The 13,681-nt window shown below is 31.0% G+C and overlaps 1 protein-coding gene across 3 annotated transcripts in view; it reads left to right on the top strand.

Annotated features, from left to right (window-relative positions):
- LOC119616296 (zinc finger protein 608) overlaps positions 1 to 13,681 on the top strand; it is a 426,494-nt gene that overhangs the window by 291,062 nt on the left and 121,751 nt on the right. For all 3 annotated transcript variants that reach the window (XM_037972641.1, XM_037972639.1, XM_037972640.1), the window contains 2 exons: positions 8,522 to 8,729; positions 8,781 to 8,989. In XM_037972641.1, coding sequence (XP_037828569.1) covers positions 8,522 to 8,729; positions 8,781 to 8,989 — 417 coding nt within the window. The remainder of the gene's footprint in view (positions 1 to 8,521; positions 8,730 to 8,780; positions 8,990 to 13,681) is intronic.

The following is a 13,681-nucleotide window of genomic DNA, read 5'->3' as shown; positions in this document are numbered from 1 at the left end:
AGATGGTCAAAATGGACTATGTAAATAGCCGAGCCCAAAAGGACTGTGGAATGGGGGTTAGGGCTCAGATGTGCAGCATACGTATGAACGTTCTGAGTCTGAGAGGGTGTTGATTTTGGTTGCTTGCTGGAACCGGGTTTATATTATGCGGGGTTTGGTTAGATAGGGTTTGAATATGCGGGGGTTGAATTGGTACATTTGTACCAGATGCTATAGGGAGCTGGGGTGAAATTTGAGAAACTTGACCTTGCGATCTAGGATCTCTATGAAGCAAAGAGTGATGCTTTTGTCTACACAACAAACAAACATGAGTACTTCTACAATTCTTAAAATCGTGAGAAGTCGCCAAACAATTTGAACAACACCTAAGTCTCTTGACAGTTGACAGCCTATCATCTACACTCTGACTCAAGAAGTTAGGACAAAGTCTTAGGGGGTGTGGTCCTTGACAAAGGAAACAACGACAAACTGTGGGACTCGGGGTAGTGTTTGTTGCAAAACTTTGAACTCTTCTAGAGTCATTAAATGATTTCTTTGGGGGGTTAAAACTCGAGTTCTTTTTCGACACAGTATTCTGGGGTTTGTTTTGAACTGGGTTGGACTGTCTTATATCAGAAATAGACTCAAGAGTTTTGAAATAAGCTGTCAAAAAAGCGTCCATATCTTCCCACTTTGGAGATTTTGGACAAAGTTTCTTGGACTGTTCCCAGAGACTTAAAGTATTCTCGGGTAGCTTTGTAGCACAAATATACACTAACATGACGTGATAAAATATTTCCTGGGTAACTTCTAATAATGAAAGATTAGTAATACAATCATTAAGCGTTCGTTGCAGATTTTTAATATTCGGGCCTGTTTCTTGGGTAAGCGGTTTAATACTCAAAAGAGTACGAAGCTGTTCATTTATGAGGGCGTCTTTGTTCTCATATGTGTCAACTAACTTTTTCCATGCCACTGCATAGCCATCGTTAGTCAATGGAACAGTTTGTATGACATCATGAGCATCTTTTGCAGTTTTCTGCAATAAATAGTACAATTTCTGTACTGGGGTCAAACGGGGGTTATTGCCATACAACGCAGAGAACATGTCTCGGCCAGTTCTTATAGTCACCATAGAAAATTGGGGTGTCACAAGGGGGTAAATAAACGAGTGGTATTGAACTTGCTCCATGATCATTGGACTTTTCTGCCTGAGCAGAGGATTTTAAATTGTCCAAATGGGTCGTGATCAAGGAGATACCACGAGTGTAGGTACTATAAGAAGCCATATACCTGGACTTCACTTCAACGATTTGTGGGGTTTTCAATTGTTCAGCTTCGATCAACAAAGTATCGTATGCTGAACGAACAGCTTCCCATAAACGGGTTAATTCCTTTTCATGGCTACTTAACGAACCAATTCGATGTTCGCCAACAGGAATTATTGAAATATAAGCCTCGAATTCGGCTAAATGATCTGCATTACGAATTAATGTGGACATGTTCATTTTAGATCTTAACAAATACCGGGTAATTTTGGCAAAAAGCAAGAAAAATTAGGGGGAAATTGAAAAATATTCAATAAATAGAGTAAACTTGCTCAAAAACAAATTAAAAGATAAACAATCTAATCTTCAAAATTAATTTAAAAGATTGAATTTTATTACGTATCAAGGATTTAAGGATCAGAATAAAATCGAAATCGACAAAAAACGAGTAAAATTTTCAAAAAAAAAGAACAAAAACTTTTCAAAATTTCAATAAATATTTGGATAAATTGGAATTTACGACGTAAATTCCACAAAAAACGGGTTAAAAGTATAAAAATATTAAATATTAAAGTGATTTTACACGTTGTTCGTCTTTAAGGGTAAAAATTTGACAAAAAATGGGTTTAAAATATTTCGAACTACAATTTTTTATAGTGTAAAAGCACTTTCAATATTAAAAAAAGTATAAAAATGTATAAAAACACACTAATACTGCAAACGAATAAACGGTTACTCACTTCGAATAAAATTAATAATTATTTTTCACTTAAAAATAATTATTCCTTAATGAAATTTTATTAATGAGTTAAATTTGTATTTAAATTACACGATTTATCTATTTTCACGGGTTAAAATATAAAAAATTGAGTAAAAATGTACTTTATCACTTTAAAATACACAGTAACCGGTTTATTCGTACAATCAAAATATCGCAGCACTAATGTGTGTGACAATAAAAAGCAAAAGAATAAAATAAAAAAACAACCAACAACACTGTAGCTTTTTTTGTATTATTATAATTAATAACACTCTCACTTCTCACGGGTATATGGGTAGAATAAAAATATATAATTTTTATTTTTATTATTTAAATTGATTTATTTAATATTAATAAGAAAAAATTCACAAATTTATTTTATTTGTTCGCGTGTCCGTCCGTTTTTGTTTACATATAAACTAGCGAGTACATTTTTTACTTCTTTATTCTCCTTTGTGCTATATTCGCTAACATTAGCACAGTTGGGTAAAAACGTATCAATATAAAAGCTTTTGTTAACAGCGGAGTTAACAGAGAATAAAGAAGCTGGGATTAAAAAACAACAAAAACGATCTTAAGTAAATAAAATATCACTTTTAAATAAAAGAAACGCGGGTAAAATAAGTAAAAAGCACTGAGTATAATAAATAAAAAAAATGCACTGATATAAGAGATTTCTTTTATTATTAAATTACACGCACACACGCGAATAACTAAATTAAAAAAAGCAAGGGTAAAAAGAAAGTGAGAGGAAAAAGCACTGTTTGAGAAAAAAAATGAAATATATGTTTTGCCGACGGCAAATTGAAATTTGTACAAAGGGGGGTTTTTTTTGTTTTAAAACACTTGTTGGTTATTATTATTTTTTTTTTTTTTTGTTTTATTAAACACTTTTATTGTCACTTTTTTGTTTTTTCACTTTATAAATTCACAAGAACGTACCTTTTTTCCTTAGGGATTTCGGGGTAAGGGGTAATAAATAAAATAATTTCCAAGTGAAATGAGGTTAGGAGAAACAATCCGAGGTAATCTGGAAATAGAAATATTTTCTTAAAATATTTCAAGGACTCGGGGGGTTTATTATCCGGCTCGAAGGACCAAAATGTTTCCTTGAAATATTTCCTCGAAAATATCGGGGTTTGAAAAAATAAAAACACAAATTAGTTTTATTTTAATAATAAGAAAAAAATGGGGATTTAATTATTTTTTCACGGGGGTTTTAATAATGTACGTACCGTACGCTTCGGGGTTACAAATGTAAGTGATCATTGCAATTTACAAAAAAAGAGGGAAAGGGATAAAAAGTGCCAAAAAATAAAAAACATAGAATGGCCAGTGAACAGTAACTGGCCATCTACACTGTGCGCATAAACAAGATAAATATGGAAATTCTCGATTCTTTACATAAATTTTCAAGCCAATATCTCAATTACATTCAAAAATATGTTCATTTAAACCTGTATCCTTTAATTTCATATTTTAGTATTAAATATGACAGAACATATTTAAATCTTATATTTACCTATTTTCTATTTGTTTGCTTATCCTTATAATTGAAAGGTCCTATTATGCTTAAATTTTCAGAAATTTATAACTATTTTTTACTTAAATTTTTTCGACAGATCATTTCGTTCTGTTTCGTTTATGATCATGTAGGTAAAAATATACAGGTAATGATAATTTCGATTCATTCACTAATAAGAAATATCAATGACTGAATTACAGGTTATAGTAATATAGTCCTAAATGTTAATAGGTAGACAATTCGTAATTTTTTACTTTGGAATACATGTATCGGAAATGACAAGGATTGGTATATAAGTAAACTTCTCAGATTTTAAATACCGTATTTAATAAATCTACAATGAAGATTACATTAAAGTACGAAGAGTTGTGTTCCGTTTTATGGAGTGTATCTTCAAAAGGGGCAGAAAGAATTGAAGACATTTCAAATTATATAAAAACTACATATAGTAGAAAAGTAGACAAAACAGGCATATCAAAAATTTAAAACTTTTTGATGTAAAAAGTAAGTCTGTGGATGGAAATCAAAAGATATTTCGATTAAAATTTTGTAGTTGGATGGAAACTACTACGGAAATCTCAACTTACAACACATCAACAGGAGCGCCTTGCAAGCAGAAGTATTAATGAAGAAGTCCTGTCTTTCGGAATTTCACCACTTCATGCCAGAATACGATTTTTGGATTACTTTTTGCACATAGCATACGACCTCAAATATAGAAGTGTGCCAGAGAATCTTACTAAATCAACAAAAAATAATGAAGAATTGAAAGAACTGAGAGCTGCGGAAAAAAGCAGAATCCAAGAAGAATTTAAAGTTCAGATGGGATTAAACATCGACAAACCACTTCCAAGTTGCGGTAGTACAAATGACGGTAATACGGCGAGAAGGTTTTTTCGTGATTTTGAAATTACTTCAAAAATAACTGGAATCGACAAGGAGTTGCTTCGAAGAGTTAACACTATTTTAATGGCACTGAATAGTAAACATAAAATTAATGGAAATCGATTTGGGGAATATACATCTGAAATTTCTAAATTACTTGTATCTCTGTATCCATGGAGGGAACTAACACCAACAGTACACAAAGTATTGTGTAATGGTCAAATAATAATTGAATCGAATATTCTTCCACTTGGAGAGTTAACAGAAGAAGCCCAGGAAGCGAGGAATCGAGATTTTAAGCATGTTCAACTATTCAGCTCAAGAAAATGCTCCAGGCAATCACAGAATGAAGATATTTTTAATAGTTTACTTCTATCTTCTGATCCTGTTCTTTCATCTATGCGAAAAAGATGGATTTGTTATGAAACTCTATCATCTCAAAACAAGGAAGATTTAAAGGACTTATATTACCTTCTGGATATGTATACCGATATGACAGATTATTTTATAGAAAATAAGTAGTGTTAGGAATTAACTATATAAGTAGGTTGTAAGAATTAATTGTATTATGTTTAAGATAAACAGTTCAAATAAAAAAAGCTATTATACTAACTGATGATATTGTAATTAATTGTGTTTTATATTTCGGTGGGCGGGAAAGGTGGTTTGTGTGGGGTGATTTAGGTGTTGTTGTGCGTGGCTCATAATAAAATTATAATTTTTTTATTGTATATACAATGTTATAGTCTTTAATAAAATAATTAACTAAATAATTTTTAAAAATTGTCTAAATATTTTATTCAACACCAAATGCATGTTCTGTCATACTTAATACTAAAATATGAAAAAGATGAAATTAAAGGACACAGGTTTAAATGAACATATTTTTGAATGTAATTGAGATATTGGCTTGAAATTTTTTGTAAAGGGTCGAGAATTTCCATATCTAACTAAAAAATGATATTAAGGGATAAATATGGACTAAATTGTTGTAGCTATCTGCGACCCTATTAAAATTTTGATATAAATCATAGTTTTAGAAATTTAACAAATATGTAATATAAGACAAAATCTTTATTTATGAACAAAACTCAATGAAACGCTTCAATCAACGCTTGTTTAATTTGTCATTTCAAATAAGAAAATGCAAAAAAAAAAAAAAAAAATTGAAAGGGTCAAAGGGCATGTCGCAATTCACAAAAATAGGAATGAAAATCCCAAAAATGGGATTTTTTACATTTTTGCCCATAGGGTCCACATTTCTTTCAGGGCTGGGAAAATACTTTTGGAGTAAATATAAAACATATTGAGGTTTCCAAAACTGCTTTCAGTTTTCTGGTCTAAAACTACGCCCGGTATTCAAAAAAGGCGGACCAAGATATGGTAAATTTTGTATCACTAAATTTTTAAATGCCTATAACTCGGATATTATAAGAGATAAGTAATATGTCCAAGCATGTTTTTTCAAGATCTCGTCGAGCGCTTTCAGAAAATATAAAAATATGTATTTGGATGAAAAACAAAAAAATGGCACGAGTTTAAAAATTTTACATGTCGTAGGTACCTTACTTTGAGCCGCCACAGCGCCGTCCCTGGGGCATCTGCGGGGTTCATCTTCAAAACTTAAACTCGAATACTCCTTGGCTACGCTCACCCCAAATTTTTTACCGATCGGATCAGCTGTTTAGAAATGCCAGATTTATTTCCAAAAAATTTCGATTCTTCCCCACTGTGGTACGTTAGATAATAGCTATAGCACAATGCCGGGAAGAAGATAGGATTAAAAATATTTAAATAAAATACAAAACATATCGAATTTCCAATAACAGGAAAAAATATTTCGGTGAAATTATATAAGGTTTATAATATAATTTTAATTAATTACATTAAATAATTCTATGTAAAAAATTTAAAAACTTAAAAATTTTCCGAAAAATTACGACATTTTTAGTAATTTTGGAGTTGTATACGAAATTGTGTAATGTTATGTTATCTCTGAAAGACGTTTAATATGAATGTAAATTTGCATATGGTTTATTTGCAAGAAGTGTGATAAAAATCATAAAAACCTTAAAAAGGACCTTTTTTTAAATAAATAAATAAATAAAATAGAATGAATTAAATTTTTATTTTCGGTGAGAACATCAGCAACTTCCATTTTGGGATCACCCTAATCAGAGAACAGAATGAAACCATTCACGTTTTATGACCATTCATTGATTTTGAATTGCCTTTACTAGACAATAATACAAATGTGCATTGCCTTTATTACAATCACTTTTTATATGACTTTATACATCAAGCAACGAAATAATTCAATGCCACATGAAAAAACTAAAAACATTCACACCATTCGTCCAGTATTTAATGAAAAATTCATTGAATGTGTTTGATTTTAATTAATTTTTTATTGTTTTTAAGTATTATTTGAAAATGTATTGTAGTCTGAAAAACATTTTGTAGTTTGAAATATATTAAGTTTTTAAAAATTTCTTAAAATCTATTTTTTTACAAAATACACAATTTATTTAAAGTTTTCCTTTGGATTTTAATTTGTAAATTAATTTTCTTTTATTTAACATCTTCTTACTGAATTCTTTAAAATCCATTTGAAATTGAAAATAAACCAAAAAATAGGTTTCATAATACATGAAAATTGTTCAATACAGTTTGAGAACAAATTTGATTTTGTAGACAATGAAAAAAAAAAAAAATAAAATGTGCTAAATTGCATCAAATCATCTAGAAAATTGCTGGAGAAATTTAAATCGAAACTGACAAAAAAATATTTCTGCAGAAAGTTTGTTTCACATACAGCAGTCCGGCTGAAGAACGATTTTTTCCTGGTCTACTGACAAAAAACGGTTCTTAATAAATATCGTTGTGTAAAAATAATGATAATGAACAACTAACATAATTTTAGAAATATAAATTCCATCGTCTTATCGATAATACTTTAAAAATAATTTATTTTTTTGCTTTTCCGATTTCTTGACGATTTAAAAGTTATTTTGACGATTTTGCCGATTTTTGAGACCAGTTTTGACGATTTTATGCCAGTTTTATCTAGCAACAGTGATTATTATGCATTCCATAATAATGTAATTTCTGCAACAAAGTGACATCAACCTACTTCGTTGCTTTCAAGCTTTCAAGCAACTAAATAACATTTTTGTATTTTTTACGCTCTTGTTAAGAGCGAAAATCTTCATAAACAGAATACTATGATCAGCGATGAAATTCAACATAATTAACGTTTATATACCAAAATACATCTATCCTTCAAATTTTATGAGGATTGGTCCATAAAAGTTTCTCTATGAAAAATAAATAATTTTTAAAATCATACTGTTTTTTACTACTTGTTTTTATTTATTTTTATTTATTTTATGCATTTATACGCATAAAATATTTTTAACATTTATGCAAAAAGTTTAGGATTATATTCATAAACAAGAAAAATGATATTAACATTATTATATAAATGTCATAATGTTCTAAAAATCGTTTTTCAGTTCATGTTTTCTGAATGAAGCCTAATACTTATCACAATAAAAAACCAAACAAAACATACAATTTTATCCTAAAAATTACAAATATTTTAAACCTGTTAACAGAGCCACAAATAAAAGGGATAAACTGGTTAAACAGGTTTCAAAAAATCGTTTCACGAAAAACCAAAATATGTATTAAAACCCTATTTTTGGTTAACCGCATATGAATGATCAAAAACTTAAACCTTTATAAACACATTCTTTTAAATTTACTCAATAAAGTCTTTATAATGAGCAAAACCATCAGCAAACGTTTGCGAAATTTATATGAATTTTAGAAAGTATAATCTTCATTCCATAAATAAAAACACGGTTGTTTTTGTTATACACAGATTTGTCACAGTTAACGCCTAAAATAAGGGATGGAAGATTTGTTTAGAAAAATTAAGAGAATGAAAAGAAAATTAAAATTAAAAAAAAATAAAACAATTAATAAAATATTTTTTAAAATACGCTGAAAATAGCACTGTTACCTATTTAAATATAAGTTTTATCTAATAATTTCGATAATAATATTTTTTATTGATAATATGAATTATTTTTATTTCAGCTATATGCCGTCTAACTATCCCTACAATGTTGATCCCAATTATGGATCTGCTTCGATTACGACATCAGAGGATAATAAACAAAGTAAATTTGCAGGCATTCCAAGCCCTAATGACCAGTCACAGCAGCAGACTCCTGTTTCGTACAAAGAAGATCGTCCAAAAGAAGATATTGGTGTCACGGACAACGTAAAATCGTCGAATCCTCAGGTATAAATAATGCATATTTTTAAAAACATATTTTATTTTGTAAAGTTTTAGATTTCATCAAAACAATCTATAAAAACCGATTCAATTGTAAAATCTGAGTGCATTAAACCCGAAACATGTATGCCGTTATCGCAAATTCCTCAACAATTGCAGATTCAGAGCAAAGATCACCAAGGAATAGGTGTTTACACAAATATGTATCAACGCCACCCATTGACATTAGCATCACAGCAACTTTCACGTGAAGAAGAACTCCGAAGGTTTGTATAATTTTATGTTTTAACTGGGTTTTTATTTATAGGCGCACAATAGCTTAGAAACGAAGCGAGTAAATTTATTATATTCGCAGCTTGGGTATAGTTTGTTCTAATGGCATGAAATTATGTAATAATCGTTGAGAGCGTTAAAATAATATTCAGGGTTGTTGCAGAATCCAAGTCAGAATTGTCATTTATCAGAATCGATTCTGATTTGAATTGGTGTCAAGAAATCGACTTGATTTTCCTTTAATTAAAAAAATTAACAAAACCCATATTCGAATCAGATGTTCTGTTTTGTTTAATTCTAAATATTTTTTTTTATACATTTTTGCAAAATATAAAAACAAAAAAAAAAAAAAAATAAACCCATACTGTAGATTTTCCTTCAATCAAGGCGCTGCGTGTTTAATTAATGTTTTGTTTATTTTTAATGATGGAGGAAACAAATAGTGAAAAAGTGAAACTAAAAATATTAAGGAATCAGCGTATGTCGCAATGGTTTATTAAAATTTAACAACTTTAAGGATTTATTGATTTATTTCGTCTGATTAAAAAGCTTTTAGAATGTTTTTGAACATCATTGAAACTCACAATATAGTTAAGGAATAAGTTCTTTTCCGAGCTATTTCTATGCTTTATCCTATTTGTGTTATAAATAAAAAAATGGAAAAAAAAAACAACTTTGTCTTTTATATTTACAAAAAATAATTTAGCTTACATTCTGTCCCAATTCCATTTTTAACATATAAAACAAAACAAACAAAATAAAAATCTGAAACCTGCCAACTGATCAGATTATTTCTGACTAAAATTCAATAAAAACAGATTCTGTTACACGAAATTCTGACAATATTTCTGATTCGAACATAAAACCGATAACATATGTTTCTGTGACACCAATACTAACTTTTTGTCGATCTCAATTCTGATTCTAACCTCAATCAGATTCCACAACATCCCTGATTATTTAAAGCTAGTTTACACAAGTACACGAGTAATATGATCTGTCAAAATTTTGTGTAGAAGAGTAAGCAGCATGGTAATCTCCAAATGGGTTCTTGGAAGTCAGTCACAATAGTAGTTACTTTACTAGTTATTGACGTATCCTAGGGGAAAGTCAAGTGTCCCCAAGTAGCTTGTCTAATGAACAGGTATTGCAGTAGGGTTAAATAACCGGTCCGTCGAAGTATAACTTTAAAAACTTATGAAAAATAAAAAACAATACTTTTATTTCTAGATTAAATATATATTGAAATAAATATTTTTAATATTGCTGCTCATTTGTATCTTCAGTAAAATCGGACTTTTAAACTTTGGAATTCATTAATACACATAAATGACTCTGAATTTGTTATATTAAGGAAAGATTATTTTTTCCGTAATCTCTGCTAAAGTTTTTTGTTTTAACTCATCTTAAATGAATTCATTCTTCGAAATTGTAAATATTTCTTATTTAAATTTGACTATATTTTAATCAAATCAAAAAAAAACATTTTTTTATTATAAAACTCACACAACAAAATTTTTAGCGAGAACTGTCTTAAGCAGCTTATTAAAGTCAACTAACATAAAACTCAAACTTAAAAAGTGATGAAATAGTAAAACTGTTTATTTCCAGCAGTTCGGCGGGACAGTCCCGAACTAACCACTTGACATACCACTTATGGTGGCCCCTAGCCACACACATACGAAAAAAGTTAAACAGCTCCCAGCAGTTCAACGGGACAGTCCCGAACTAACCACTTGACATACCACTTATGGTGGCCCCTAGCCACCCGACTACCCAGGTGACCAACCATTTTAACATGGGCTTGTCCTACGAGGAAGCCAATCGTCACTCTACAGTCTACATTGAGACTCTCAAGAGGTAATCAAAAGTAGTCAATGGATGGTAATCTCCAAATGGGTTCTTCTGAGTCAGTCACATTACTAGCTGTTTTACTAGTTACTTTACTAGCTATTGACGTGTCCTATGGGAAAGCCAAGTGTCCCCAAGTAGCTTGTCCAATGGACAGGTATTGAAGTAGGGTTAAATAACCGGTCCGTCGAAGTATAACTCTAAAAACTTATGAAAAATAAAAAACACTTTAAAAAAATACTTTTATTTCTAGATTAAATAGATATTTTTATACCCACCATCAAAAAAGATGGGGGGGTATATTGATTTTGTCATTCCGTTTGTAACACATCGAAATATTGGTCATAGACCCACAAAAGTATATATATTCTGGGTCCTCATTAAATTCTAAGACGATCTAGCCATGTCTGTCCGTCTGTCTGTCTGTTGAAAGCACGATAGAGTCCGAATGGAAAGAGCTAGAGGGTTGAAATTTCACATAAATATTTCTTATAGGTAAGGTTTGTTTGGTATTGAAAATGGGCAATATCGGTCCACGTTTTCGGATAGCCCCCATACAAGTGGCCCCTTTGAAAAGCAGCTTTAACAGCCATAACTTGTTTAAAAATACGAATATAGCGATGAAATTCGACATAAGTAAGTTTCTTGTGATCCAAAATCACTATGCAAAATTTTATGAGGATCGGTCCATAATTGACCCTACCCCCCATATAAGGTCCCCTTCAGAAAATGACTTTAACGCTCATTACTGGCTTAAAAATACTAGTATATAGATGAAATTCGACATAAGTAAGTTTCATATGAGTCAAAATCTATCTAAAAAATTTTATGTTGATCGGTCCATGATTGACCCTACCCCCCATATAAGGTCCCCTTCAGAAAATGACTGCAACGCTCATTAATGGTTTAAAAATACAAGTGTAGCGATGAAATTCGACACAAATAAATTTAATACGAACCAAATTCTGTCTACCAAATTTTATGAGGATCGACCCATAATTGACCCTACCTCCCTATATAAGGTTACCTTCAGAAAATTACTTTAACGCTTATAACTGGCCTAAAAATACGAGTATATAGATAAAATTCGACATAAGTTTCATTCGATTCAAACGAGGTTTGATGGTGGGTATATAAGATTCGGCATAGCCGAATATAACACTCTTACTTGTTTTGTTTTAATCTCATCTTTAATAAATTCACTTTCCCAAATTGTAAATATTTCTTATTTAAATTTAAACTGCCTTCGCTTTAGATTACGAAGAGTACATTCGTGACGAAAAACTTTCAAATAGGTTACAACCAGATGGTTAAACTTTAGTGGAAAATGATAATAGTGTTTCCAATAGATGTGCAAAATATCTACATTCTGAAGTACAATGAAAAAAAAAAACAATTTTTAAGTGTCCCCTCACTCGTTTACCTAGGGTACAGTAAAGTGACGATTGTCTTCGCTCTCGTTTACGAAGAGTACGTTGGGGACGATTAACCCATTATATAGAAATTAGGGTCAACCATATGGTGGTATAGTGTAAATGACTGTCTTTTACGTATGCGTTGACTCTTTGTCGAACAGCTGGGCTGTTTCCATCTTACTTTGTTATTATTTTAAATCAATCATGTAAACACAAAAAATATAAATCATTCGACTTTTATTATCTTTTTTGTCATACGGATGGAATTTCATTTTATTTTTTAATTAGACTTTACGTACGTAAATTGTGATCGTGTGAAGCTCCCTTTGTATGAGAATCTGAAGATACCCAGTAGTTCGACAAAGAGTCAATTCATCCGAAAAAGACATTGATTTCCACTAACGTCTAACCTAGTTCGTCTTTCGTCGCGAATATACTCTTTGTAAACGAGGCTGACCATCCACCATCATTTTTCACACACGAACCAAACCATATACATATGAAAGTACATAATTTATGTGATAAAACTGCGTGCTCAGTTTTTCATTTTCTAATTGTTTGTCTTTTTTAAAGGACATTGTAATTTGAAGTACATACAAATTTCAAAAATATATATTAAATATTTGTAGTCGACCTATTATGACAATATGGATATCAAACGAATGAGGGAAATTCCAATAATTATATTATAGCGCAGACGTCGGTGCTAGTATTGTTCTGACAAGGAATATTTTCGGCAAATTACATGTGCACAACATGATCGCAGACGAACTTCTAAACAAGAGCATCAAAAATACAAATATTTTATTTAGTTGCTTGACAGCATTCAAAGCAGGTTGATGTCGCTTTGTTAAAGAAATTTCAAACACAACTAGAACAAACCATACATAAACAACGTACACCCTAAATAATTTTCTAGAATGCATAACAATGAAAGTAAATAAGTTCACCTTGTTTCATTGGTTGGTTTGGTTGGTTTACGTGGTAGTTCACTACACGCGAACTGTCAAGTAGAATCAAAGAGACTCCGTTTTGACCGGACCACTCCACTCGTCAGATGTTGTATTTGTAGTATTAGATCCAGCCCGTTGCTGTGAGAAATCTGAGGATATCATTAAGCCTAAACTCAGATATTTCGCCAAGGTTAGATATGAAGTAATTGCCAAGGAAGCGGTTTCTCTTTACGGCCAGAGCAGGGCATTCACAGAGGAGATGGAAGACCGTTTCTTCCTTTTACCTGTCTTTGCAACTGCGACAGTGATCATTGAAAGGAAGCCCAAGCCGACTTGCGTGTCTGCCTATTACCCAGTGTCCTGTTATTACTGCTATCAGCCTCGATATGTCCCGCCTACTTCGGTTTATAAGGTGTCTTGTGCGTTTCTCATTGAAGGAGGGTCACAATAACTTGGCCCCTTTACA

Source organism: Lucilia sericata, unplaced genomic scaffold (genome assembly GCF_015586225.1).
Source record: "Lucilia sericata isolate MDLA Ls3-8-SP2 unplaced genomic scaffold, ASM1558622v1 Contig000066F_arrow, whole genome shotgun sequence".
In the NCBI taxonomy this organism is placed as follows: Eukaryota; Metazoa; Arthropoda; class Insecta; order Diptera; family Calliphoridae; genus Lucilia; species Lucilia sericata.
The sequence above is the reverse complement of the archived record's forward strand: the minus strand, read 5'-3'. Positions and strand labels throughout refer to the sequence as shown.